Below are 25596 nucleotides of genomic sequence, written 5' to 3'. Positions count from 1 at the left end.
CTATGGTTAAGGGTGGCTGTGGTTTTTTGGAGCAACAAACTAAACTCGTCTGATTACTAGTCTTTGAAATGGAGTTGCAGAAGGAGGAGAGAACAGAAACTTGAGGTCAGACGTCAGACAGAAGGAGTTCTGGAGTTTGGTTTTGGAGTGAGTGTATTGATCTGACATCTGACAGGTGTTACTGTTACTGCTGGTACTTATCTCAACATTCTATGGCATTGCTAACGACCGCTTAGCTTTGAATTTTGGGTGTGTTCGTGTGTTGTGATATCGCTGACAAGGAATAAATTTGTTGTTTTGAACAGTTACCCTGTCATTGTCATTGCAGAACCTCATTGTAGTGAATAATATCCACCAAGGATGGGTGATGAAAGTGGAAGCAGTACCAGAGCTGCAGAGCAAAGGTTACAATTACTTCAAGAAATGAGGTGCCAAAATTTTGATATGATAAGATTTGCTTCTTACCGAACTGCGTGTAAATTAAGATTCATCCAAAAGAAGTTTCACTGTAAGTAAACATCTCATAGATAAGTTAGCCTAGTTTATCTTCTCACTCTAGCCCAGGAGGCCTAAGTTTAGGCTATTCCTTCTCAACACCAACAGACAAGACACATTTACATTTAGCGCAGGGTTTTGTAGCCTAATTGATTAAAACAAGCAAATGGTAAGACTAACATACTGTAATAAGAAATGGTGGTTTTAGTTTTGGCAATTGCTGTGTTGTGCCTAAGAAAACGTTATGCCTTAAGTTAGGCCTATTATACAGCACTTCTTAAACTTTTAGTTTTCCAGGTACTAGTAACCTGGTTGTTAGCCAGTTTTGTTTGTCTCCTAAATTGTCAGCACTGTAGTTAAACTTAATACTGCCAATGTTGTAGGCATATGTCAGCCATTCAGTTACCAGTATCCAATTTGAATAAACAGAGTTGGACAACAAATTTCACTTGAGCCACAGAGATAAAGTTAAGATAGGCCTATAGAAAAAAAACATGCTTATGGAACAACTGTGCATTTTTAGCTCTAGAATGGTGGAAATATACTAGGCCTAGTACCGAGTAAGGAAGAGCCTGAACGGCTAAATATTGTTTACTAAGCTATAGCAGTTAAAATGTAATAGGCCCACACAGGCTTTTCCTACAGCATGAGCGCTGTAGTTCGTGATGATGAGGGGGGAGAGGAGAGGCGATAGGGGACGACTAACTTAATAGAGTTTGCACTAGACACAAGTGACTGGTGCTAGACACGACTTAGTGTACTGGTACCATTGAATATTTCCTCTAGGTATCTTACTTCTCTGTCTCCCAAGCTTAAGTTAGTTTAGGCCTATACTTCCTCATGAAGCAACAGGCAATAGGCCAAGCCCTCTTCAAGTCGTGTTGAAAACCTGTAAATGCCACGTGATTTTACGCTGATGCAGAGTTTTATAAAAAGAATTAGGCTGTACAAATTCGGAAGTTAAGTTAGCCTAGATGCATTATAAGTTAAGGTGTGAGGTGACCACGAGAACCTAGATAGTAATACAAGGTGTTGTTAAAAGAGTGCCAGGATTTTAAATGATAATTGTTTGGGTGCTATTCAAGCTAGCTAAACATTTTATAGGCTACGTCAAATTGAAGCTAAAATAACTAAGTTTTGTTTCTAATAGGAAACAACTAGGCCTAGGCCTAATAGGAAATTTACAAGTGCCACCGAGCATTGATTTTTGTTAACCAATCAGTTCCTATTAAGGCTTGTTAGGAAGGTAGGTCAGGCTTAATGAGGATTGATTTGTGGCAGAATGTAGTGTTTCAAAGTTAGTTTAGATTTGGAAGCTAAAGTTAAGGTTATATAATGAACCAAATTGTTGATTTATCTTACCTCGAGAAGCTTTTTTTAAATGTAGTCTAGCTAAGAAAATTTAGTACCTATCCTAGGCCATATTCCTTCTTTTAGTCATAAAAAACCATTAAAAACTCCAGTGACATAACTTTCTTGAAAGCACCCCAAAAAATTAAATGTTTTTACAGCAACCTAAGACTTCAACAGTCACATTTCATGTGATGAAAGATTAATTTAATAGCACATATAATTAAGTTTAATTTATAAATGTAACAGGCCCTATATTTATAAACTTATACATTTTTATCTGAAATAAAACAAATTTATAAGAATTTTAACAGAAAAAATGTGTGCCAAATGTAGTTTAAAATTACTTTTTCAGTGCATTCAGTTGATATTTGGAACGTTATCGAAGCATTCAGAGAAAATGGTCTCAACACATTGGAGCCTCAAACTGAAGTTAATGTTTCGAGACTTGAAATGCTAATTTCTAGTCTGTACCACAATCTGAACAAGCGTCTTCCGTTAGCACAACAAGTCCATGTGGAATCTCTCACTAGTCTGTTGTTAAACTGGCTACTCTCTGCATATGCCATGTAAGTTGTTTTGTTGTCAGTATTTTATTTTTAGTTTTTCAACTTCAGTGGAATTTGTATCCAAAAACACAGCACTGGTTATTTAACTTAGGTTACCTCTTGTCATTTAGTGGCATAAGAAATATTGTACGCCTGGTTATCAACAAAGTCAAGAATAATTATAAGATGCTAAAAAGCTGGTGTACACAAAATAGATGCGTGAACAAAAAACACTAGGCTGTTTTAGCTGGAAATAATAGATCATTGTCTGGAAAAGTTGGTAAAAATGAAAATATACAGGTTGTACAAGTTGCCAAAAATGAATTTAGCCTAAACATTTTAGGAGATTAATAAAGTTTTTGCATTTCTGTTCAAACTAAAATTTAGTACTTAGACGATTAATACAAAAAATATAATTAACTAATACACCCAATAACAAGGCTCCACAACTTTAGTGAGTTTTTGATACAAATATTTATTAAGAATACAGTTGAATATTTTGTAACTAACTACATAAGATTGAAAACCAAATATAAAACATATAATAATGTGCATTATGTTTCAGTGAAACTCTCGGAAGAATTAGAGTATTCTCTATTAAAGTGGCGTTGGCTACCATGTGTGCGGGGAAGTTGATGGATAAGCTAAGATGTAAGTACAAATCACACTAAAATACACAAAAGTCCTGCTAACTCCAACTAATTGGAACCAGACCCTATTCAGATTTACTACATTTTTTTATCAACCGGAAATCCATTAGAATTGCATAGGTAAAGTATTAAAAAATGTATTTTACCCTATAGCTGTAAATGGCCATTATATTATTTCCACAATAAATCCTAAATACCCCCGACGCAGCAAACCTGCCGTCTAAGCCAATTTCCATTTGCCTGAAATGATTTTCAATTAATCTATTTAAATAACATTAGGTTTAGCCAGGTACCTAGGTTTGCTGCTACAAGGAATCTAATAAAGTGTGTTTTTAAGTAAAATAATTTTAGCTTAGTATAAAATCAATAAATTTCCAAGTTTGATCAGAATATATTCGAACATAAACAAGCAAACTCCAACATTTTACAATATTCTCCATAAGAATAACATGGGAATTTTAAATTTACAATTTCTTGAGCTTTCTCCGTAACCAATAACCGTACAAAAACATATTAATGTACTGAATTATTTGTTTTTAAGCTCTTTAACACTATTTGTGCTGTCGACATGTTTGAACATAAAAGTTGCATTTATTTCAATGTTAAGCAATTGCGGGAATTCCCGTCATCAGCACCCAACGTGTTAAGAAGGTCTAGAGAGAAATTGGGAAATTTTATGTTTTGAGGGTCAAAAATTAGAAAAACCTATTTTTACCCCTTAAAACCCCCCATAAAACCCTGTTCCCATGGTCCGATCAAGCTGGTTTGCAAACTCATTCAAGTTTATCCTGCCTTACACCTTCAAACCAAATTTCATCAAAATCTGAAAAAAAATTACTCAAGTTATCAAGTTCACGGACACATATATAAAAATTTGAACGGATGGTGTTTTTGGCCTCTGGGGACGTCAAAATGAAAAAGGAAATCGGTCCCGGGCTTAAGTCTTACCATGAGACCTACGGTAATAGCTACTTCCCTATAGGGAAATTCGCTAAAACACCATGTTTATCTTCCCTGATCTTGTTCTTCTTACCAAGAATTCTGTCAATGAATCCATGAATGCTAGGCCTATTTCTAATTATTCCAAATTTGTCGGTTCCGTTCAAAATGTATGTACAATTCACAAACTTTTGTTTCTCCCCAACTGGTGGTTTGGATTAGCCGCACATTCGGATAGCCTTGGGTGTAGGCTATCCAATCACAGAGAGTAGAAGTTATACTTAAAAATTACTCTTGTGCTTTAAAAGCTCCTTTGTATACCCATAACATTCATATTTAAATTTATACCATATTTTACTTACTGGTTTATTTTTCAGACATTTTCTCCCAGATTTGTGATGGCAATGGACACATGGTGGCCTGGAAGTTCTCTGAGTACCTAAGAGAAGTTCTTTGTCTCCCAGCTGCTGTGTATGAATCTCCCAGCTTTAGCTTCAATGATAACCTTGCAACTGATATATTCTCTGGGGTAAGTTTCCCATTAGGCCTACGTTTTTATAATTGAAGTTTTAAAATTTGGGTAAATGATTAGAGTTCTGTAATTGTGAGTCGACGATTTTTACAAATGTAACAGGGAATATATTTTATGATTTTCATCATTAATGCATCAGTCAAAGTCCCCCCCTCCCCAACCACCAATCACATTAATCCTCACTATAACATTGGTTTGGTCCCGCCTACTGCTGTGGTCAGCCAAGATGTCTGTTACATTCTGGACTGCTTTCGTGTTTGTTGACATTTGAAACAAAGAGAAATTGCACTTTATAAATTTTATCAGTTCAATTACTGTAGTCACTTCATTGTATCTATTCGTGAGAGGTTATTTTTATTATTTTCTTTGTACAGAATGGCAAAGTGACTGTGAACGACTTCATGGACACCATGATGTCTGACCCAGGACCACATTGTTTGGTTTGGTTCCCTCTACTGCATCGGCTGACCAGCGTTGAGAGTGGTAAGTAATGTTTATTGAAGCTCATTACTTTTTAAAAAACATTTTTGATTTTAACCCCACACACACAGCAGTCAGCAACGAACAACTGCCAAAACTTTTACAAACTCCCCTTTCAAATAAAAATAAACTGTAGTTTTTCCTAATTTCCATAAACAATGTTTGTTTGATTGAAAAATTGCAATACCTGGAAATAATGTCAGGTGAGCTAGAATTTGGTTATACAACCATCGGTTTTGAACTTGTGGTTAATTTTGAAACACATAACAATACAAGATTACTTTGTCCCTGGGATTGTGGAGATATATCAGCCATTTACAACCACATAAAACACGGATACAAAAACTAATATAAATTCAATCTCTATATATAAATGTGAAACTCCGATCAACGCACAGGCAAAACCATAGCCCTTAGAAGCATGAGATTTTGCATACATATTCCTCTCATAGCGTAGGCAGACAATAAGAAGCGATTTTTACAAAATTCCCAATGGGCCCAGCCCCACAGAAGGTGAAAGTTAGCATGGAGTTCGTATAGCAAGAATAATTTGTTTTGGGTTTTTGTTTACATTTGTCTGCAATTTATTTAATCATCAGCTGTTAGAATAAAAAAATTAAGTTTACTGAGGTTATTTCGGAGCATATAAACATCATAGTTGTGTGTCAGTGAAATTAACCTAATTTATTGTGGAATTTTAGTTTTATCTGTAGTTTTTTTCTATTATGTGTGATTAGTGTTGAAGAAGGTAGAATTGAACTGATTTTTTATTGCATTTAAATTTGTAAGAACTTATGATATAGTTCTGTTAGTATTTTTGTAGTTGTTTAAACCATTACATTGTATGGGCACTAAGGTTTTAAATGTTAATGGCGAGTTCGTTCAACACAATATCATTCACATCAGAGGAGATGGTGCATGTTTATTTACTTTACTCTCATTAATAATTCACCTTACAGACATACACACACTAACTGTGCGCGAAGCAATTGTTGAACATGTTGTGAGGAACTGGGACTACGTCTCAATCTTATCCCGCGACAGTGACGGGAATAATTACCTTAATTCTAGGGAATACTTCTATGAAATGTCTATGCCGTTAACCTTTGGTCTTGGTGGGTTGTGTGAGCTGGTTGCGGCTTCAGAACTATTCACATTTGTTTTCGAGGTTTATCGGAATGGTGAATTATATGTCAACGTAATCCCGTGAAAAGACTCAGATTTACACAATTCCCGTCTAGCGTGCACTTTGACGTTTTAGAGCCACAAAAAGAGCCCATTTTTCCCAATTGTCAGCCGAATCAAATCTCTTTTTGATAATGTAGTTGAGGCCATAGTGATTACTGGATGTGACTGAGGGAAATCAGTTTTTATACCATGACTTATGATCGCAGGACTAGACTTAAGAGAGGATTGTTTTTCTCATGGGCAATTTTATTTTGCATGTTTGCGGGTCAGCTCAGCCACTAGTCTGGTTATGCTAGCACCTTCTGGGAAAACAAAAAATGTCATATACAAAGAAATTCTGTAAATAATAAAAAATAGTATGAATAACAAACAAACTTTTGACTGTAGTTCCAATCATTATTGTAAAATGAAATATAAAAATTAAAATCATTTTTTGTTTTTCCTATTTCATGTGATTTATTTTATCTTGCACTTAACCACAAATTTATTAAAAATGCCAACCAGTTTGAAAGTTTCCGTAGCGAAGCACAGGTATTCCGCTAGTAGCCTACATAGATTTTGTCAGGTAAAAATTACCAACTGTACCGATAACGGCCAATCACGTGAGCGCGGAGTGATATCAACTTGCTGACTTGTGTGGACGTCTTTCTAACGGTTCACTTGGGATTAGGCTCTGAGCCGTGATGTTCGGAAATCTTTAAATTCTCCTTTTCAATTCGCAAAACTCACTTTTGGTAGTCGTAACGTGTATTTCGTCAACGAAATCAATTGTTCGATTTCCGGAGTGCATTGGTATTTAAACCGTGAAACAGCGTTTGCTAAATTACGAATTGAATAAATAAATCGAGTCTTTAAGTTCGACGTCGACCGGTAAAATTCGTCAAATTTGACCATTTTCGTAGAGCCTACCCCAAGTACAGTGTCGTAATTATATGTTTATGTGTCGTCAAAATTGTCTTCTGTGTATGTAAGTAAATGTTTTGTGTAAATTGTATTTATATCATTAGAAGAAGCCAATCTGTCCACATTCATATTTGTTTGATCATGTTTCTTGCAGGTTTCATGTCCTAGTGTGTAATCCAGTCACATTGCTTTAAAGTTATTGCCATTTACTTATTTTAAAATACATACTGTGATACATTTGTAGGTATTATTATATTAATAATTTGGGTAAATTTTATACCAGTAAATTTCATATTGTAATTTTGTACTTAACTTCAATTTATATCGTTAGGATATCAGCTGTCTGTCACGTAAAACTGTTACAATTTGTTCTTGCTTAAATATTTGGGTTTTAAATCACTTCTAAAATACATAAAGAGATCTCTGAGAGTATTTGATTTTGTACAAATTCAGGTTTCAATCAGAGCATTGTCCCGGTTGAAGGGTAGGTTTCAGTACAGGCTATAAGGGTAGGCTTCCATTAACGCCATAAAAGTAATTTTATTAACCAAAATTAAACAATCGACTCAGTAGTCGATTTGGCCCAGTTTGCCACTGAGCAACAAAGTGTGCTGTACACAGGACTACGAATAGCCCCTTTGCATATTAAGATCAACTGGCCAGTTGTTAATAAATACACAAATTTGGGAAGCCTGATAGCCTAAAAAAAAAACAGATTAAATAAATCAAACCTAGGTTCCCGAGGCTCTGCTGTCAGTATCTCAGGAAAGAAAGTCAGAAACCACAATCAATACTCTCCCCTATCCATTTGAAGTGTAATTATAGCAGAAACTTGGATATTTTTATTGATTATTTGTAATATTTGTAAATATTTAAAGTGACAATACACTAAGCTTATTCTCTCAACAATTTTATTAATTCTCCTGTGTTAATCTTGTCAAGGTAATCGGCTTAACCGAACAATTGCAATAAAATACAATATCATTAAATAAGTCAGTCAATACATAATTTATTACATATTAGTTCAATCAGTGTTTGGCATTATCATTTCAATAATACAGAGTCATAGCCAGGGCCGATTTACCGAATAGGCACGGTAGGCACGTGCCTAGGGCGCGAGGCAATTGGTTTTTTTGGGGGGCGCCAAAAATTTGGAAAATAAAAAAAATTAGGTTATATTTGCATGCGATCGCGGTAAACTTCCGATAACATCTCGCGGCCGTGTAGACATCGTAATCGTCTCCCGCGTTTGTGGCAAGATTCTTACTATTTTCCGCGGTTGGGTCGTTTAGACATAATTATCGTCTTCCACGATCGAGGCCATAATATATGAACATATCCCGCGGTCGTGAGGAGATTAACATCCTCTACCGCGAATGAGGCAAAAATCTACTTTTCCCGCGATCGTGTGGCCATTATGATCGTCTTGCGCTATTGTGATAATCACCCCTCGCAGCCGTGAATACATAATTATATCCCCCGCTGTCGTTTGGGCATAGAATATAAAGGAGAGTTCTATCTTGCGAGAGTAATAATCGCCTACCGCAATAGCGGCAAAATGGTAATCATCTCCCGCGGACATATGGAGTTAATCGTCTTCCGCGAATCAGACAAAATTCTGATCTTTTCCCGCGGTCATGTGGACATTACCATCTATGAGCGATCGCGGCATAATTGTGATCATCCCTTGCGGTCGTGTAGAAATCATTATTGTATCTCCCGCGGTCCTATGTAGACATCACAATCGTGTCCCGCGGTCATGAATACATGGTAATCGACTCCCGCGTTTGCTCCAAAATGTTGATCATGTCCCGCAGTAGCGTAGAGATCGTCTTCGTCTTCCGCAATCGCGGCAAAATTCTTGCTGTTTCCTGCGGTCGTGTGGGCATTATCATTGTATTCCGTAATCGTGGCAATATTCTGATCATCCCTCGCGGCTCCGTAGATATCATCATCGTGTTCTGCGATCGTGAAAAATTCTGATCATCCATTGCGGCCGTGTGTAGACATATTATCGTCTACCGCGGTCACGTAAACGTCACTGTTGTCAATGTCATGCGCGATCACGGTAAATTGAAAACTCTACTTAGAAATACAAAATTCACACATAATTCCCGGTTCAAAAACTCCCGCATGATTCCCGAATTTCTCGGTCGGTGGACACCCTGTTATATAAATTGAAAGGGGCGCTATTATTAGTTGTGCCTAGGGCGCTGACAAGGTCAAAAACGGGCCTGGTCATAGCCATGTTTTAACAGAATTTCATCAAAGAGTGTATTTTGCATTCAGAGTGTTTGGAATACTTTTTATTACATCTTAAGAAGTGAGTTATATTTAAGATCATTGAAGGTACTTTCAGGAGGACATATCAGACCTTTCACGGTCCATAAATCGGACTTCTGGGATACACAATTACCAGGGCTCAATACAACATCTTACTTCCACTGCCGGCTCTGTGATTGGTCCTCAGTAGTCTGATTAAATAAATTAAATCTCACCTTTTCAAACCCTACCAGGGGCAACTTTTTATGACACTCACACCTGTATGGAATAGCCAAATTGCATTACATAAAGGTGTGAGGTGATTTTGGTTGATGGAATGATCAATTAAGTAAAGAGAATATTTTGAATATAAGTAAAGAACTTTTATTTTTCTTTACACAACATTGTTTCAGTTGTACACCCGACTGTGTGCGATGCTTGCCAGAGAGAGAACTTTGCAGGGTTTCGCTATAGATGTCAGAAATGTCACAGCTTTCAGATGTGTCAGGACTGCTTCTGGAGAGGCAGAGTGTCTTCGTCCCACACAATTGAGCATGAAGTTAAGGAATACACTTCTTATGTAAGTTTGATTGTATTGCTTTCCTGTGATTTGATAGATTGAGTGCTTAGTAATTAATTTAGTTTTGTAGAGTAATTCTAGCAAACCTATTTTGGTAGTACAGTATGTGATGCAAAATTCTAGGGGGGAATAAACTAGTATTCACCAAGTCAGGCTAGGCCTAGAACTGGCCACACTCAAAATTTCTTCCGCGGAGTGCTCAGAAGGAGCCGAGATAAATCCAGGGCTCGATGCGAAGTTGTCACGGCTTTGACTGATCAATTTATTTAAATTTAATCGAAGGCTCAGAGCTCTAGAAGCGCTCAGGAAATCCTGCAGACGCCCAGTTGGAGCTATATCATCCCAGCCTTCGTTAACGTGTTGTGGAGAATTATGCCTAACTTTTAGTATGACTCTGTAGGGCAGGTACAAAATTCAAATTGCAGCTCTTCAAAGTGATTTAAATCTATTTTGTCCCGAACACAACCGATTGGGGAGCAGATCAGGTGTTCTAGCTTCTTCCTCCTATTAGGGGTAGGCCTACTGACACAATTAAATTCATTTATTTTTCAGAAATCCCCAAGTAAACAGATTGGTCATTCACTGCGAAAATCATTCCGATGTGTTCCTGAAAAAGGCAAAGCATCACACCCACGATTCCCAGACGAACCTGAAAAGACAATCAACCTTTCCCATATTGTGTAAGTTTAATAAATATTGATAACTTTAAATATTTAGTGGTAATAATTCTTGTTGTAATCTGAGCAAATAAATGTCATGAATCGGTTATGAAAATCATTTCTTGAAACCTATGTTTAATATGTTACAAATATTAAAACTCTAATAACTCCGATGTACTGTACACTTACAAGTAATCATGAGTATTGTAGCCAGTGAACTTGCATTAATCTGGTCAAGACACTAAGTGCTCAGAACATTAATAAAAGCGTTGAAGACTTGTAAAATTCGGTTAATTTTAAAAGACCCTTTTTTGGAAAGGCTGTAGCTATCTGTGCAGTTGTAGCATTTTGTAATTTCAATAGCCAGCATTCTACTCTAATCAATCTTGACAATTTTATTTCAGTTGCAGTTAATCTAGTCAGAATGCAGGACTTATATCCGGTTGACTCGGATAAAATCATGCCGATTAATAATGGCTTTTAGCGAACAAAACTGTGATTTGGTGGTTTGGTACCAACTTTAACATTTATGTGTACTTACCTAGAAAAATAGGTGTCTTGGGCGAGAAGAACATTCTCTTTATTGGTAAACTACCTCCTTTTATAGCCTTGTCTTTTTTTCAGGCCTCCATCTCCTCTTCCATCCCACAATGGGTTCCCAGATGCGTACGGAACTTCACCCTACGATGTTGGTTCTCTTGATAGCAGATCTACTGCGAGAAGGTAACATAGTTAACTTTAGATCAAATAAAGTAACTGTACCATATTCTTTACTTGCAATCTACATCAACAAGAAACAATGTTACTCACTAGTTTGTTTGAGTTGTTTTAACTTTATGTTTTAAACCTTAAAATTTGAACGTTTGACTTGAAAATCTTGAATTTTCCTTGCATTTTTACTTTTATGGCTTGTTGGAGATCATGAACACACTTGACAACAAACTTGAATCATTAGCAGTAGTTATAAATAGAAGCAGGAATCCTTTTGTAGTCTCGGGCGACTAGTTTTGAAACAGTTGTTTCATTATCAAGCCCATTTCGTCACACATAAATTAATTGAACGCGATTTCGTCGTCAATATTTAACATTTAACGATTTAACACGCACAAAGAACACAGATTTATTTAATAAACATAGAATAAAATCAAATATATCCGTGTTCATCGTATGTGTTAAATGTTAAATTTGTAAATATGGACCACGACATTGTGTTCAATTAATTTATGTGTGACAAAGTGGGCTTGATAATGAAACAACTGTTTCATAACTAGTTGCCCCAGACTACAAAAGGATCGACAACGTAAGGTACATAAACCTATTTATTTGGTCATAAATCAATCCTGGAGGCAATGCTGAATAAAGTAGCATGAGGGTGGTTTTTAACTTATAAACCAGTAATGTGTTATAATTATTCTCTCTCAGTCCTGGAAAGTATACCGGAAGCCTGGACTCGTCCCGGATGGATGATGAACACAAACTGATTGCTCGATACGCCGCAAGACTGGCTGCTGAGTCCCGGAATAGTGTAAGTTTTCTGTGGTACATTTTAGTGTTAAACCTTTTGTACTCTGACCAGTTTTCCAAGTATGAGAATAACTATATATGTGTGAGTTTTGGGTAAACTGAGGTCTGCAACAAGTGCTAATCACGGCCAATTGAGCTAATTCAAATGTCTCCTACGGAGAGAGGAAAAATTGTCGCTCCTACCAACTAAAAATTAACTACCTCCTGTTTCTAGATTTCCGTAGTCTAAGGGGCCAATCCTTGTTAAAGTCCATTGCTAGTTCATGGATGCAAACAACAATAAGTGTTGGAAGGAAAAAAGTGCATAACAGTTGGAGGGTGTTTAAGATGGTTGTTGAAAATTTTGCATGCAAAACATGGTTAATATTGTGCCCCAAGGTTGTGGTTGTGTTCAATTTTGATTTATGCAGTGACCAAATTTGCGCACGTTTGGCATGCAGTTCCTGGTATAACTGGACAAGAGATTACCAAACCGATAGGATGCGTCTCTTATTCACTATGAAATAATGAACTAACTAGGATAATTCGATAATTGTTCATGATAATTATTGTTTATTAATTTATAACAGTATTTATAGTTTTGTTTTCCACAAAATTTGTTATATGCAGTACAATAATTGCAATTGGACATTAAAATCTTGAATGAAATGCTCCAAGGGTCTGACAAGCATTTGTTTGCACAGCAGGGTCGCACAGCTTCTGAAGCATCGCTGGGCCTGGACACTTCTCGAGCACAGAGAGAGCTCATTACACAGCTGGAGGCCAAGAACAGAGAGATCATGAGGGAGATTGCACGACTGCGTAGGCAACAAGAGCTGGAGGTGAGCGAGAGTTGAAAGTGATTGTATATAGTACATACTCAACTGTGAAAACTGAATAAGTGCATTTTGCTAACCATGGAAAAACCTGGATTGAGTTGTGAAGTTAACCGTGAATATGGAGTTAAAGCTTGTATATAGGGATGGGACAATATGAATTCTTGATTCTGCAAAACTTCCGAGATATATAAGAAACTGTGAATTCTTGATATCTCAAGCCTTTAAATTGAATACCAATTTTAGAATCTCCTGTAATCAAGGGAAAGTAGTGATGTTTACTGCTTTCACAGTAACATCATATTTCTATTCCATGCAATTGTGTATATTGTAGTCATTGTACACCATTGTAGCAACCAAACAACCTATAAATCATCTACCACAATCGCTGTGTCATCGTGAATCTCCAGTAGGGAACACTTTGCAGACAAGCTTTTGGGATTACTTTAATATCCATAGATAAACGACCAAAAAATTGTAACCATAAAAAATGAAAATAAAAAGGTTTGTGTTTTGAGTAGACTATTTTTTATTTTTTTTTAATGTATGAGTATTTAGAATGAATAAATCCTTAACTTAAAAAGCTGTCTTGATTAATTTAAAACCATTTTGATGGCAAGAATAGTGTTAAATGGTAATTGTAAGCCCTGTTGTTCCGAAGGTGGGACTAGAGGAGAACCCAGCACTGATGTCTGAGCTGCGAGCTCTGAGGCAACGTAAGGATGAGCTGGAGACTCATCTTACATCATTGCAGGACTCTCGCAGACATCTCATGGTGCAGCTAGAGGGACTCATGAAACTACTCAAGGTAATTGGACTACAAATTGCCTAGCAAAGATCTTTGTTGGTGGAAATGTAGGGGGTAGAAGAGTTTGAGTCTATGATTTTTCTTACTAAAGTATTGAGCCTAAATTACAAGATATTTCCAGTAGGTAACATCTTAGAAAATGCTGCTTTGTGATTTGACGAAAGAGTAAATGTCACTCTCGGTTAGTATGCAATGAAATGTGCTCAAGGTCAAAATTAGTTTCATTAGTTACAGTAGAGTTTTATCAAACCTAAACTGGACGCTGAAAAGTCATACCAAACAGACATTTCACGGTACTCCATATCCCACGGGGAGGGTCAGATATCACGGAAAATTGGATAACTGGGAGTCAGGTACAGTAGAGTCCTGCAAACTCGGCACTCGATAACCCGGCAGTCTGGATAACTCGGCCATCACCTAGCTCAGAAAATTAGTGATTTTTTGATTCCGAGTTCAACATGGACTCAAGCCAGCTCAAGACAAATCATTCGCAACTCGCAAAAAGGATTTGTGTACTATATCTGATGACTTAATAATGACTTGTATTATAAATATAAATAAAGAAGGCAGGTAAAAGGCTTAACAATTTTATTGTTTTAATTTTTAACCTTATAGTTCCCGATAACTCCGCACCCTTTCAGTCCACATTACGCCGAGTTTGCGGGACTCTACTGTAATTGACTCAAACTGTAAAAAAAATAATTTTGACTTTTTGTAATCTAAATATTTTAAAATCTTAATATGCCTACATTATGTCACTTTATGCACAATAAGTGATTTTGATTGTATTTAAACACAATATGTTTAAGACTTGTAGAATGACAGTTACTGTTTTACAGAACCACCAAGCGTCGCCCAGGTCCACCCCCAACTCATCACCCCGCTCCACCAAGTCTCCCCCACCATCCTCCAGGTCAGCTCCCCCCACCCCTGGCTCTGTCATGTCGGGAGCAGAACCACCGTCTCTTACCAATGATGTGCGCTCTGCATTCGGCGGCTCAGCTTCTTTACTGGGTGAGTTTCTTTAATACTGAAGTTATTAACCAATCACTTCATTCCTTAATTTAAAATATGAGGCCAGATTTTATAGCCTAATTACTTGGGAGTTTGCGAGACAGAAAATTTTATTTCATAAAAAAAATGCTTGTGAGAGTAGGTCATAATATATTGCTGTGATTGCGGGAGATGATAACTTATTTGCAGTATTGTCGTATGGGTGTAGGTCATAATATATTGCCATTGAGTTGATCACGATATTTCTCTGCAATTACAGGAGTAGGCTACGATATATTTCGATTACTACTAGCAATCAACACTTGCTTATGTTGTGTTAGGTTCGTCCAACAACTGCCTGGCAGGAGGAGGCGGCAGTGACGGAGGTAACCGCAGTCTCAGAAGTGACTTGCTGGTGGCCGCGGACTCTGTCACTTGCGCCATGTCTACTCTCGTCCGAGAACTCAATTCTGGTGAGTCCCACCTGGTTACTTTGTACAGTAGAACCCCTCAACTAAGCCACTAAGGGAACGAGTCCCTGGCAGGACATCGATTTGATCGGTAAACCAACCGATGAAACATTAAGGCGGGTTACACACACAGTATCTCCGACATGATGTCGCAGATATTTTTCGTGCCTGCGACATGCCCCTCAAAAACCAACCTATGTTAACTTATGGAGCTATACACACCAGTGTCGCAGACATGTTGCCTGCGACTCGTGTCGCAGGCACGTGTCTCGAGCGAACCAACAAGTCGGTGTTTGGACAGACATGTCTCGTGCCTCTTGGGCCCGCGCATGCGCAGAACACGTTTCTAGTAGTTTTGGCGCTTTTTTACTTACTTAATTGCCTTATGGTGTGAAATGTAGTGTTGTTATATTGTAATACATACTTCAATTGACACCATAAGGAAATTACGTAAGTATTGTAATACAATTAATTACAATGTATTTTGGTAAAATTACCATGAAGTTATCTTTAATGTTTTTGTAGAAAGAACAACAGCAACAACACATCATCTTCTTCTGAGGATGACATTATTTAAACTAATGAATGTTGTGATTCCTTCACTTTCATGTCGCCAGCATGTGCCTCTTCCCATGGTTGTATTTCATTATTTGTCTCAGACATCATGCCCGCGACATCAGAAATATCAGTGACATGTCTGCGATACCGGTGTGTAACCCGCCTAACTATATGTTTTTGGGGGGATATGTTTCAAAGGCCCTTGGCTTTTAAAAACCGTTAGGCTACTAATTTCAAATTGAACAGCCTTGACACCCTTAATTATAGATGAAATCTACTTAATTATAGATGAAAACCTACTTAATTATTTGCCAGAAAGTTACAAAATAGAGTTATTTTAGGCTATCTAGGCTAAATGAATGAAGAAAAAGGCAATGAAGGCTTATTACAGCAAATTTTCAACAACATTCATATATTTAAAATAAATCACATCGACAGATCATTCAAGTGTTTGTAAATACTAGACAAACATCACTAGTTGTGATTCGTTGGCTTAGTGATAAATCACGATCAGCTGTATTGAAGTAAACAAAAACCAGCAGTAAATGGCTTTTAATGCTATTTTTTAAAACGTTTTTATTAGCTCGCTTTCTTGTCCGGTACAAACTTTGCAATCAATTTTATACTAACTTCCCGATGAGCTAGAGACTTTAAACTTGAAACATAGCTCACAAATGGAAGACAATGCAATATTATATCATTTAATTTTCATATTTCCCTTGGGCTACGCCCCATGGGCTTGTTTTTATTTACTCACTTTCTTGCAAATTTTGATACTTCCCGATGAGCTAGAGACTTGAAACTTGAAACATAGCTCACAAATGGATGACAATGCAATATTATATCATTTAATTTTCATATTTCCCTTGGGCTACGCCCTATGGGCTTGTTTCTATTAGCTCGCTTTCCTACAAATTCTTATATCAATTTTAAACGAAGTTCCCGATGAGCTAGAGACTTGAAACTTGAAACATAGATCACAAATGGATGACAATCCAATATTATATAACTTAATTTTCATATTTCCCTTGGGCTACGCCCCATGGGCTTCCAAATTTTTCATGTTTACATTTTGAAAGAATGTAAATAAATCAATTAATTTAAGTCAGATGTAAATACTTAAATTTGACAGTTCGAAGAGCAGAGGTTAAGAGGTACAAGTTCTGCTTCCGAGATATTCTAGAAATATAACAAATCATTTCAAAGTAAAGATAAAACATCTGATTACAGATAATAAGGTTTTGGTTATGTATTAACAGGCCATATAAAATAGATTTAACTACATTAAAGACTAAAAAGTAGAAAATAATTTATAAATAAAAATACTTTTTAAGAATGTCACGTTTTTAAACGCACTAAAAAGTAGACAATAATCTATATAAATAAAATTAGAGTTTTGTCTGTACATTGCTCAGAATCATACATTTTTAGGTTATTTTTACGTTTTATACATTAAAGAAGCCGAAACAAGTCTCATCTAAATTTCTGTCTGTCTGTCTGTCTGTCTATCTGTCTGACACTCAAGATGGCATTTTACGCAATCTTCTCCAGGAAAACGAGAGTACCTATCAAGACCCAAGTCATTTTAATGTATTCACTGGATTGGCGAGAGTGTCTTAGCCATTAAAATATGGTCTCACTACTTTGTAATTAAAATTACGGCCGTTCAAAAATGCAGTTTTGTGTGATTTTTGTCAAGTTTTCTTCCAATTTGTATCACATAATCATCTATGAAACAACGAACAGCTGTTCGGATCAAGATTATTTTTTCTAGCTGTCACTGAAATGTTTACAAATGTTGTTTACAAACACCACAACCATTTCCGATCACGTTTTGAAGGCAAATCCCATCCAAGTGAGATTATAAACGTTTTTATTACATAAAGGATTTAATTAATCGCAAGTGGAATAATATAGTGTAACCGTAAATTAAATAACTAGGCATCATCCAGGTCAGGAACCAGAAATATGTGTATAAAATTGTTTTGGAGTTTTGATAACCAGAAAGAAGACATTGAATCAAGATTGAATCAGTGTTGTATACGGCTGGGAAACTTAAATTTACTAATGACCGTCACCAATAGCTTAGAAACAATGTTCCACTCATTGACGGCTCTTCAATGGTGGTTGTGTAAAGTGTAAAGCAAAAAATTACAACTGCAGTGGGTGATTGTAACAGAGGTTTACGGATGATGCTGAACTCGATTTTCCAATGTGTCACTTTCTGTTCCTACCATTGACTATATAAAGTCAATAGTTCCTACTCACCGTGTGATGCAATCGCTGGACCATACAGCCAATAGGCCCATAGCCCTTCTCTTGGGTACGTGTGGTACGTATGCTTACCCAATTATTTATAACAACCCTTTCGACAACGATCCTTGATACCGGTACTTTTCCATAGAATACACGACCTACCTAGGTACTTAAGAAATAATAAATAATAAAATTATAAACGTCCAAAAACCCAACGTTGTGTGATTTTTGTCACATTTCCTTATAATGTTAATATATATACCAGCAACCATTGTTTAGAGAATACGTAATCTATTAAATAACAGAAAGTTATGTTGTATAAGGTTTTTTTTCAAACTGACACCGATAAGTTTACATTAAGAGTTGTGTACAAATAAAGCAATTAATGGGAAATAACTTTGATTGCCGATAACTTTTTACGAGAAAATCCAAAACCAAGAGATCAATAACCTTGATTGGATTAACGCATATAATTGGTCGGCTGTACTACAGTTCTTAACTGTAAACGTTGGTTTTTGGTACGGTACTGGTTCTTTTCCTTTTAACCTTTAGTAGCAGCAAGAATCATTTTTAGGTACCAACACATCACAGTAATTTACAAATTAGTTATCGTTGGTGTTGCACCTTATTTATTACAGGCGTAGGCCTATTCAATTTAATTGATATCTTAACTGTATAATTTTTGCTTTTTCTGTCTGGATTCCAAAATGTTATGCTAAGAAAACTATAACGCATTTTAGTAAAACATTTATTCAGCAAACCATCATGAATTGTCCAAACACTTTGAACGTTGTTTATGTATCAATAGTTCGTGGCCTATTTTGGTAATTTTTATTACAAATTACCAATCTAAATCGTCTATAGTAGGCCTACTGTACTTCATTTCATAGGTATAGCAAACCGATTCAGATAGCATTTCGACAGAATTTCGAGTCATCTCCGGTCCAAGCAAATATAAATTGTTATGATCAAATTTTATGGCATTAACAAAGATTTCAAGTACTAATTTTATATGTACCTTTTTATGCTTAAAGCGTAGCAGATTCCCTAATTAAGTTCGGTATTTTTGTGTGTATGTATGATGGTAACGCATTGATGTCCTTGTTTCTCAATGTTTCACGGAAAGGACAAGAGCGCCTTGATAATGAAAATGTCAACCCGAATAAAGTGTTAAATTAAGAGGTTGAGGTAGTACCTTAAATACTTTTAACCATTATGTTATAGTCCTTTAAATTCTGAACAAAATTGTACAAATCCCATTTCCGTATTTACTCTCACCGCTTACACATGATAAAGGTTGTTGACAAACTTATGGGAGAAAGTATGTGTCAGAATGCTGATACCGTTTATTTAGTTTAATCATTGGATATAACATGTGGACCAACAAGATCCGGGTGACATTTAATTGCGAAGCATTAGTTTTGGCTTGAAACTGTCAGATACTGTATTTGCGAAGGAATAGTTTTGTCAGCATATCTGAAAGTATGCAAACCAATTGCTGTGCTTTATATAAGAAGGTTTTAACTGACTATGATAAGATCCCCGTGCGTAGAACGGGCACACAGCTAGTTTACAAATATGTTGAGAGAATAAATACTTGTAAGATTTAAAACGAAAAACGTGGGACGCATGCAATAGATCATAATAGTTCAATAGGTGAAGTTAATTGTAAATTAGCATGCGCTCCACATTTTTCGTTTTAAATCTTACAAGTATTTATTCTCTCAACATAATTGTAAATTATTGTCTACTTTTTAGTGTGTTTAAAAACGTGACATTCTTAAAAAGTATTTTTATTTATAAATTATCTGGAGAACATTTTACATTATATCTAATTCTGTGTTAACATTTTGGGAATTTCACTATTTTTCCTGCCGTCACGGGATCGAGACCTTTAAGTTGAGCCCTCTCCCATTGTTCTACGACTTCTCAGTCGCCCACAATTTTGACGCAAAAAATTGTCTTACGTAATTAATATATAGATTGTCAAAAGTAGTGTTACTAAACACATTAATCTGTTGTTTTAATAGATGAATCTGGCAAAATAAAAACAGCACATCTTAATAATAAGTAAGCTTTAATTTGATTCATTCAACACTCATCCTTCATTTATCTTTGCCTTAATATATGCAGACTGGCTTTTCAGCATACAAAACCGATCTAATATATTTGTTAATCTTTCAGAAGGATCAGACCAAGAAGATAATCAAGACCAAGGAAACATAAGGAAACCCTTAGGTAAGATAATTATTTGATGTAAATACTCAAATTTGTAGACAAATATTTTTCCCTACAGTTACCTGACAAACTGGGCCTCCTTGAACTAATTATAGCACGCAAAGTAGCTAATTGCTGCATTTACGTACTTTTGCCGCACTTAATTTTTTTTTGTCGTACTCTAGTATTCCAACCAAACAACACAAAACAGTGTGCTTTTATTAGGCACGTAATACGTGTACGCTTGAAAATAAGATGGCAACACTTAAATATACTACGATCAGCTGGTGCAGGGTTTCCCATTTTGTTCAACGCTCGGATTTAACCTAACCTAAAAACATGTAGTATAGAGTTTGAAAAACTAATTATTTATATGCTTTATATTAACTGTAGGAAAAATATAATGTGTAACGCAAGCGCAAAGTGCATTTACTGCACTCGAGAAACTTTCCACACTCACGTGTGGCTCGTGCGTAAACATATCTCTCATGAGCAGCAAACTTTGCACACTAGTTACCCAAATAAATATTGTATAGAATAGTTGAAATGTTCAGTTTTATCTAGTTAGCACATCGAAGAAAAAAAATCCAAGCAGTATTAAAATACTACAGCTAAAACCCACTTAACCCTTTCAGTGCTAGGCCAATAATTTTTATTTCGTAAGACTTTTTTGTTTGCCTTTCAATTCCATTACCTGTTGTTGAATTTTAACTGTAATGTTGTAACTATTTTATTAATTAGGCTAATTTAGAATAATAAGACAACAAGAAAATATATAACAAAGATAAATCCCGGAATTTTTAGTAAACTATAAATAAAACTTAGTTTTTGTTGTAATTTTCCTGGTTTTCCTATACATTTTTATGTTCTGATAGCATTGTTTGAAACCAAAATCTCATCAAATCAAAAGACATATAGTTTATAATGTAATATTGAATTTAACTTTGATTTAGTTGGACAAGGTTATCGTAATATAGTAGTGATGGGCGGATCCAAGAAAATGTTGGTTCCGGATCCGGATCCAGATACACACTGTCATAAGGGCGGGTTAAAAAAACGTAATTAACAGAATGCCAATTTAAATCATACTGTTTAAAATTAATTTGGTAATGTTTTAGGGTTAATATATCTTATACTAGCTGTAACCCGCGGGCTTTGCCCCGTTTAACTTCTTAATTTTCAAGATTATCTCGTTCGCATGGCTCAATCACGTCCTGGTTGAAGTTTGTTCGCTACGCTCACTCACCTTTAGGTTGGAGCTCGTTCGCTGCGCTCACTTGCCTTCAGGTTAGCTCGTTCGCTACGCTAACTCGCCTCCAGGTTGAAGTAAAGCAAAAAACTCGTCTGGAATTGATGAAATCTCGTCAAAAATACTTAAGCATTGCTGCAATGAACTAGCACTACCATTGGCTGATTTGATAAATAAGTCCCTAAAACAAGGCATCTTTCCTTCACTACTTAAAATAACTAAAGTATACCCGAAATTTAAAAAAGGTAGCACATTAGAAGCAAGCAACTACAGACCAATTTCCCTCGTTTCCACCTTCTCCAAAATATACGAAAAAGTTGTTTTAAAAAGACTTTTAGACCACTGCACAAATCACAACCTACTAAACAACCTGCAACATGGATTTACAAAAGGGAAATCCACAACAACAGCAATAATTCAGATGGTTGAGTCCCTGATTGACAGCCTAGATGAAGGAAATCTAACAACAGGAATCTTTCTTGATTTCAGTAAGGCATTTGACTGCCTTGACCACCAGCTTATCATTAAAAAGCTGGATTCCCTGGGGGTATCAGGGATAGTAAGAGAATGGTTTCAAAGCTACCTTACAGAAAGGTGTCAGTTTGTAGAACTAAGGCACAGAGATAACAGCCTAATAAGAAAAACAAGATCAAATTTTCAACCAATAAATCGAGGAGTTCCCCAAGGGTCAGTTATGGGTCCGGTACTGTTTATTCTTTTTACCAACGATTTGCCGCAACAAATAGGAGACGCCTGCCTTACTCTTATGTATGCTGATGACACAACCTTAGTGTTTAATGAACCACTAGCTGAAAATCTAGAAGTAAAATCCTATGTGTCACTCAGTATGGCCTACCAATACTGCTATAACAATGATCTCGCAGTAAACACGTCTAAAACAACTCAAATAGCTTTTGGCCGTAAATCTCAAGAAGTGCCACGACTCCCAGATGTAGAAGTAGAAGATGAAGCTAAGTTTTTGGGCATCACACTCGACAAGAATTTAACCTGGACCCCTCATGTGGACAATATATGTAAAAAATTAAGTTCAACCATCTATGCTCTTAAACATATAAAAAATGCAACAGATGACATGACAACAAAAGTAGCATACTTTGCACTTTTCGAGTCGCATATGAGATATGGACTTGTAGCATGGGGTGGAACCTCTGCCACTAACATGCAAAGAGTTCTCAGAAAACAAAAAAAGGCAGTCAGAATAACTGCAGGACTCCACAGACTCGACAGCTGCAGGGAAGCATTCAGGTCACTCTAAGTACTTACCCTTGTAGCACTCTACATCCAGGAAGTTGTGTTATTTGCAGTAAGAAATAACCCTACAAGGCGTGGCGAAATGCACCAACACAACCTGAAAAACACCATGCAGTACAACCTTCCACAACATCGCACGGCACAGTTTGAAAAGAAACCTACATACGCAGGAATGAAAATCTACAACAGGCTACCTCCAGATCTAAGAAGCAAGTCAGAAGATGACCTCAAACCAGCTTTGCATCAATGGCTCATTAATCGACCTTTCTATTCCTTAGAAGAATACCATCAACAGGTCTTTGACTAAACAACACCTCAACCACACATTTAGAAAAAATTGTAAATTGACGCTACTACTATTCTTAATGAATGTGTAAATAAAGATTAATTGTCTATTGTCTATTGTCTATTGTTTGTTCGCTATGCTCACTCACCTTTTGGTTGCAAATTAGCTGTTGTCATAAATGTAAAAGAAATAATAGTGCTGCACCCTATTGGTAATCCTTGTAACTTTAATGCTATTGAACATCATAGAACAGAACCAACTTGTTTAGTTGAAACAGCTGTTAAGATTCAATAATTCCATTTCTCATAAGGTTAACATGGGAAACTCCAGAGCCACTGGGGCGGAGCCCAAAAGGATTTTTGAAATAAGAATATGCCTATATGTTAATCGGGAATGTGAGCTATCATTAACGTGGCCATACGTCCCGCTTTCGGCGGGACAGTCCCGCTTTACAACAAGTTGTCCCGCTGTCCCCACAATCGGCCGGGGGACGCCAAAATGTCCCGCTTTGGAGGTCAGGCGTTTGAAATATTCAATGGAATATGAAAATTCGCCTTTTCACACTAATGTTTAGTTCGTGTAAGAATACTAGTTAGTAATTTTAAGGAAAGCTGACGGAAACCAACCTATTAACCTATTTGGTTAACTGTACAATTAGCACTTCATCGTTATCCATCGATCGCGTGAACTTGACTGTACAATATACAACCCACCTACTCAGAGCACAGAAACACAAAATCAGAGCACAGATTAATGGCTGTACCGGCGAGGTTGCCGGTTTGGGCAACGATCGGCACTAGTACAATTTATTTCCGCGCGAGTGTTGAAGCGCTGTAGGCTACTACGGCCTCAAAAGACGCATGTTGTCAGTAAACTAAACTGTCAAGTTGTTTGTGTACCTTAACCTCTAACTTTACATTCGGTGCAAGTTTGTTTGTGATTTGACTATTGTAGGTCTACGGTTTAATTACTGTTGCATTAGATAATGCCCAAACGGAAGTGCACATTTAATAGTGAATTACAATCGAAATATCCGTTTATTAAACTTAAGTTTGAGACGAACAAAAGTGATGTAGTCTGTGAGAAGTGTCGTACTGAGTTTAGCGTTGCTCATGGAGGAGCTAATGATATTGATAAACACTTAAAGTCAAACAAACATGTTGCTTCTGACCATGCTGCGTGCTCGAGCAAAACTATATCTTCATTTTTCAAAAGCAACGTCCCGAACAAAAAATACCTGGACGTCTCAGCGGCTGAGGGTGCCTGGGCCTACCACACCGTACGTGAGAACCACAGCTTCCGCTCCAACGACTGCGCATCCAAGGTAATAAATACTTGTTTTGAACCAAAGTTCCACTGTGCTAAGACCAAGACGCAGGCTATAGTTACACAAGTTATTGCCCCATTAGCTCAGGCTGAGCTTAAAAAGGATCTGACTAGTTGCAACTATGTTTGTATAATGACAGACTCATCCAATCATGGTTCACAAAAAATGTTTCCTGTTGTAGTACGCTATTTTGATAAATTTAGCGGCATTAAAGTAAAGGTTTTAGATTTGCAATCCCTCCCCGGAGAAACATCAGATATTATTGTCAATTATTTGAAGGACGTGCTGCAAGAACATCAATTAACACAAAAAGTAATTTCATTCAGCGGGGATAACACCAATACAAATTTTGGTGGTGCAGCTAGAAAGGGGAAAGAAAATGTTTATTTCAAACTAAAAGGTTTTTTAGGCAGAGATATTGTAGGCATTGGATGTGCAGCACATATAGTGCATAACGCCATACTAAGTGCATCAGATTGTTTGCCAGTAGATGTAGAGGTTATTGTCGTTAAAGTGTATTCATTTTTCTATCTGTACACAGTAAGGGTGGAAGCTTTCAAAGAAATATGTGATTCGGTCGACATTGAGTACAGTTGAACCTCTATAAGACGAATTTCAAGGGGTACGGGACACATTCGTACTATAGAGGTATTCTTAATAAAGAGGGTCGTTTTATCGAGGTTTAATGCTGCTGTTATTCTTCTTATAGAGGTTTCTCCTCGCTCCAAGGTTTCTCCAAACAATGACTGCGGAAGGAGGAGGGATGGGTGGGGGTTTCATGTTGAGACAAGCTTCTGTTTTTTTTGTAAACTACGTACTATGGAGGTTAAGATTATGATAAATTCGTCTTATAGAGGTCACGTTCGTCTTGTAGAGGTTTTGGGCTAAGCATATTCGTTGTATAGAGGTTAATCAGTCCTAGCCCATGTCACAAACAAATTCGTCTTATGGAGGTTTTTAACTTAATTACTACGTTGTATAGAGGTGTTTTTAGCATTGACCTATATGAAAGTGTCAAGGGGATTTAAAAAATTTTGTCTTATCGAGGAATTCGTTTTATCGAGGTTCGCACAAACGAGGTTCAACTGTACCACAAAATGTTGGGATACAGCAAGACTCGCTGGCTTGCTTTAATGCCAGCAGTTGAAAGAATTTTGAAGCTTTTTGTGCCACTTAAAGAGTACTTTCTTAACCAGCCGAAATGTCCTGAGATCCTGAGGAAGTTTTTTGGAAAC

General features: G+C 36.6%; 1 protein-coding gene across 3 annotated transcripts in view; it reads left to right on the top strand.

The window, feature by feature from the left end:
- Positions 1–330: 330 nt before the first annotated feature.
- Positions 331–25596, top strand: part of LOC129004831 (dystrobrevin beta-like) — a 31769-nt gene continuing 6503 nt past the window's right edge. For 2 of the 3 annotated variants that reach the window (XM_054433484.1, XM_054433482.1), the window contains exons 1-14: positions 331–508; positions 2201–2414; positions 2959–3044; positions 4360–4511; positions 4889–4997; positions 9761–9927; positions 10480–10607; positions 11211–11309; positions 12009–12111; positions 12794–12931; positions 13587–13733; positions 14573–14747; positions 15068–15199; positions 20195–20248. In XM_054433484.1, the coding sequence (XP_054289459.1) occupies positions 361–508; positions 2201–2414; positions 2959–3044; positions 4360–4511; positions 4889–4997; positions 9761–9927; positions 10480–10607; positions 11211–11309; positions 12009–12111; positions 12794–12931; positions 13587–13733; positions 14573–14747; positions 15068–15199; positions 20195–20248 (1852 nt within the window). In that variant the 5' untranslated portion in view covers positions 331–360. The remainder of the gene's footprint in view (positions 509–2200; positions 2415–2958; positions 3045–4359; positions 4512–4888; positions 4998–9760; positions 9928–10479; positions 10608–11210; positions 11310–12008; positions 12112–12793; positions 12932–13586; positions 13734–14572; positions 14748–15067; positions 15200–20194; positions 20249–25596) is intronic. The other variant, XM_054433483.1, reaches the window with a different exon arrangement.

The sequence above is a fragment of the Macrosteles quadrilineatus genome, unplaced genomic scaffold, assembly GCF_028750875.1.
Source record: "Macrosteles quadrilineatus isolate MER2022 unplaced genomic scaffold, UCM_ALF_1.0 Scaffold_11__1_contigs__length_5352618, whole genome shotgun sequence".
Classification (NCBI taxonomy): Eukaryota; Metazoa; Arthropoda; class Insecta; order Hemiptera; family Cicadellidae; genus Macrosteles; species Macrosteles quadrilineatus.
This window is presented reverse-complemented; position numbering and strand designations above follow the sequence as displayed.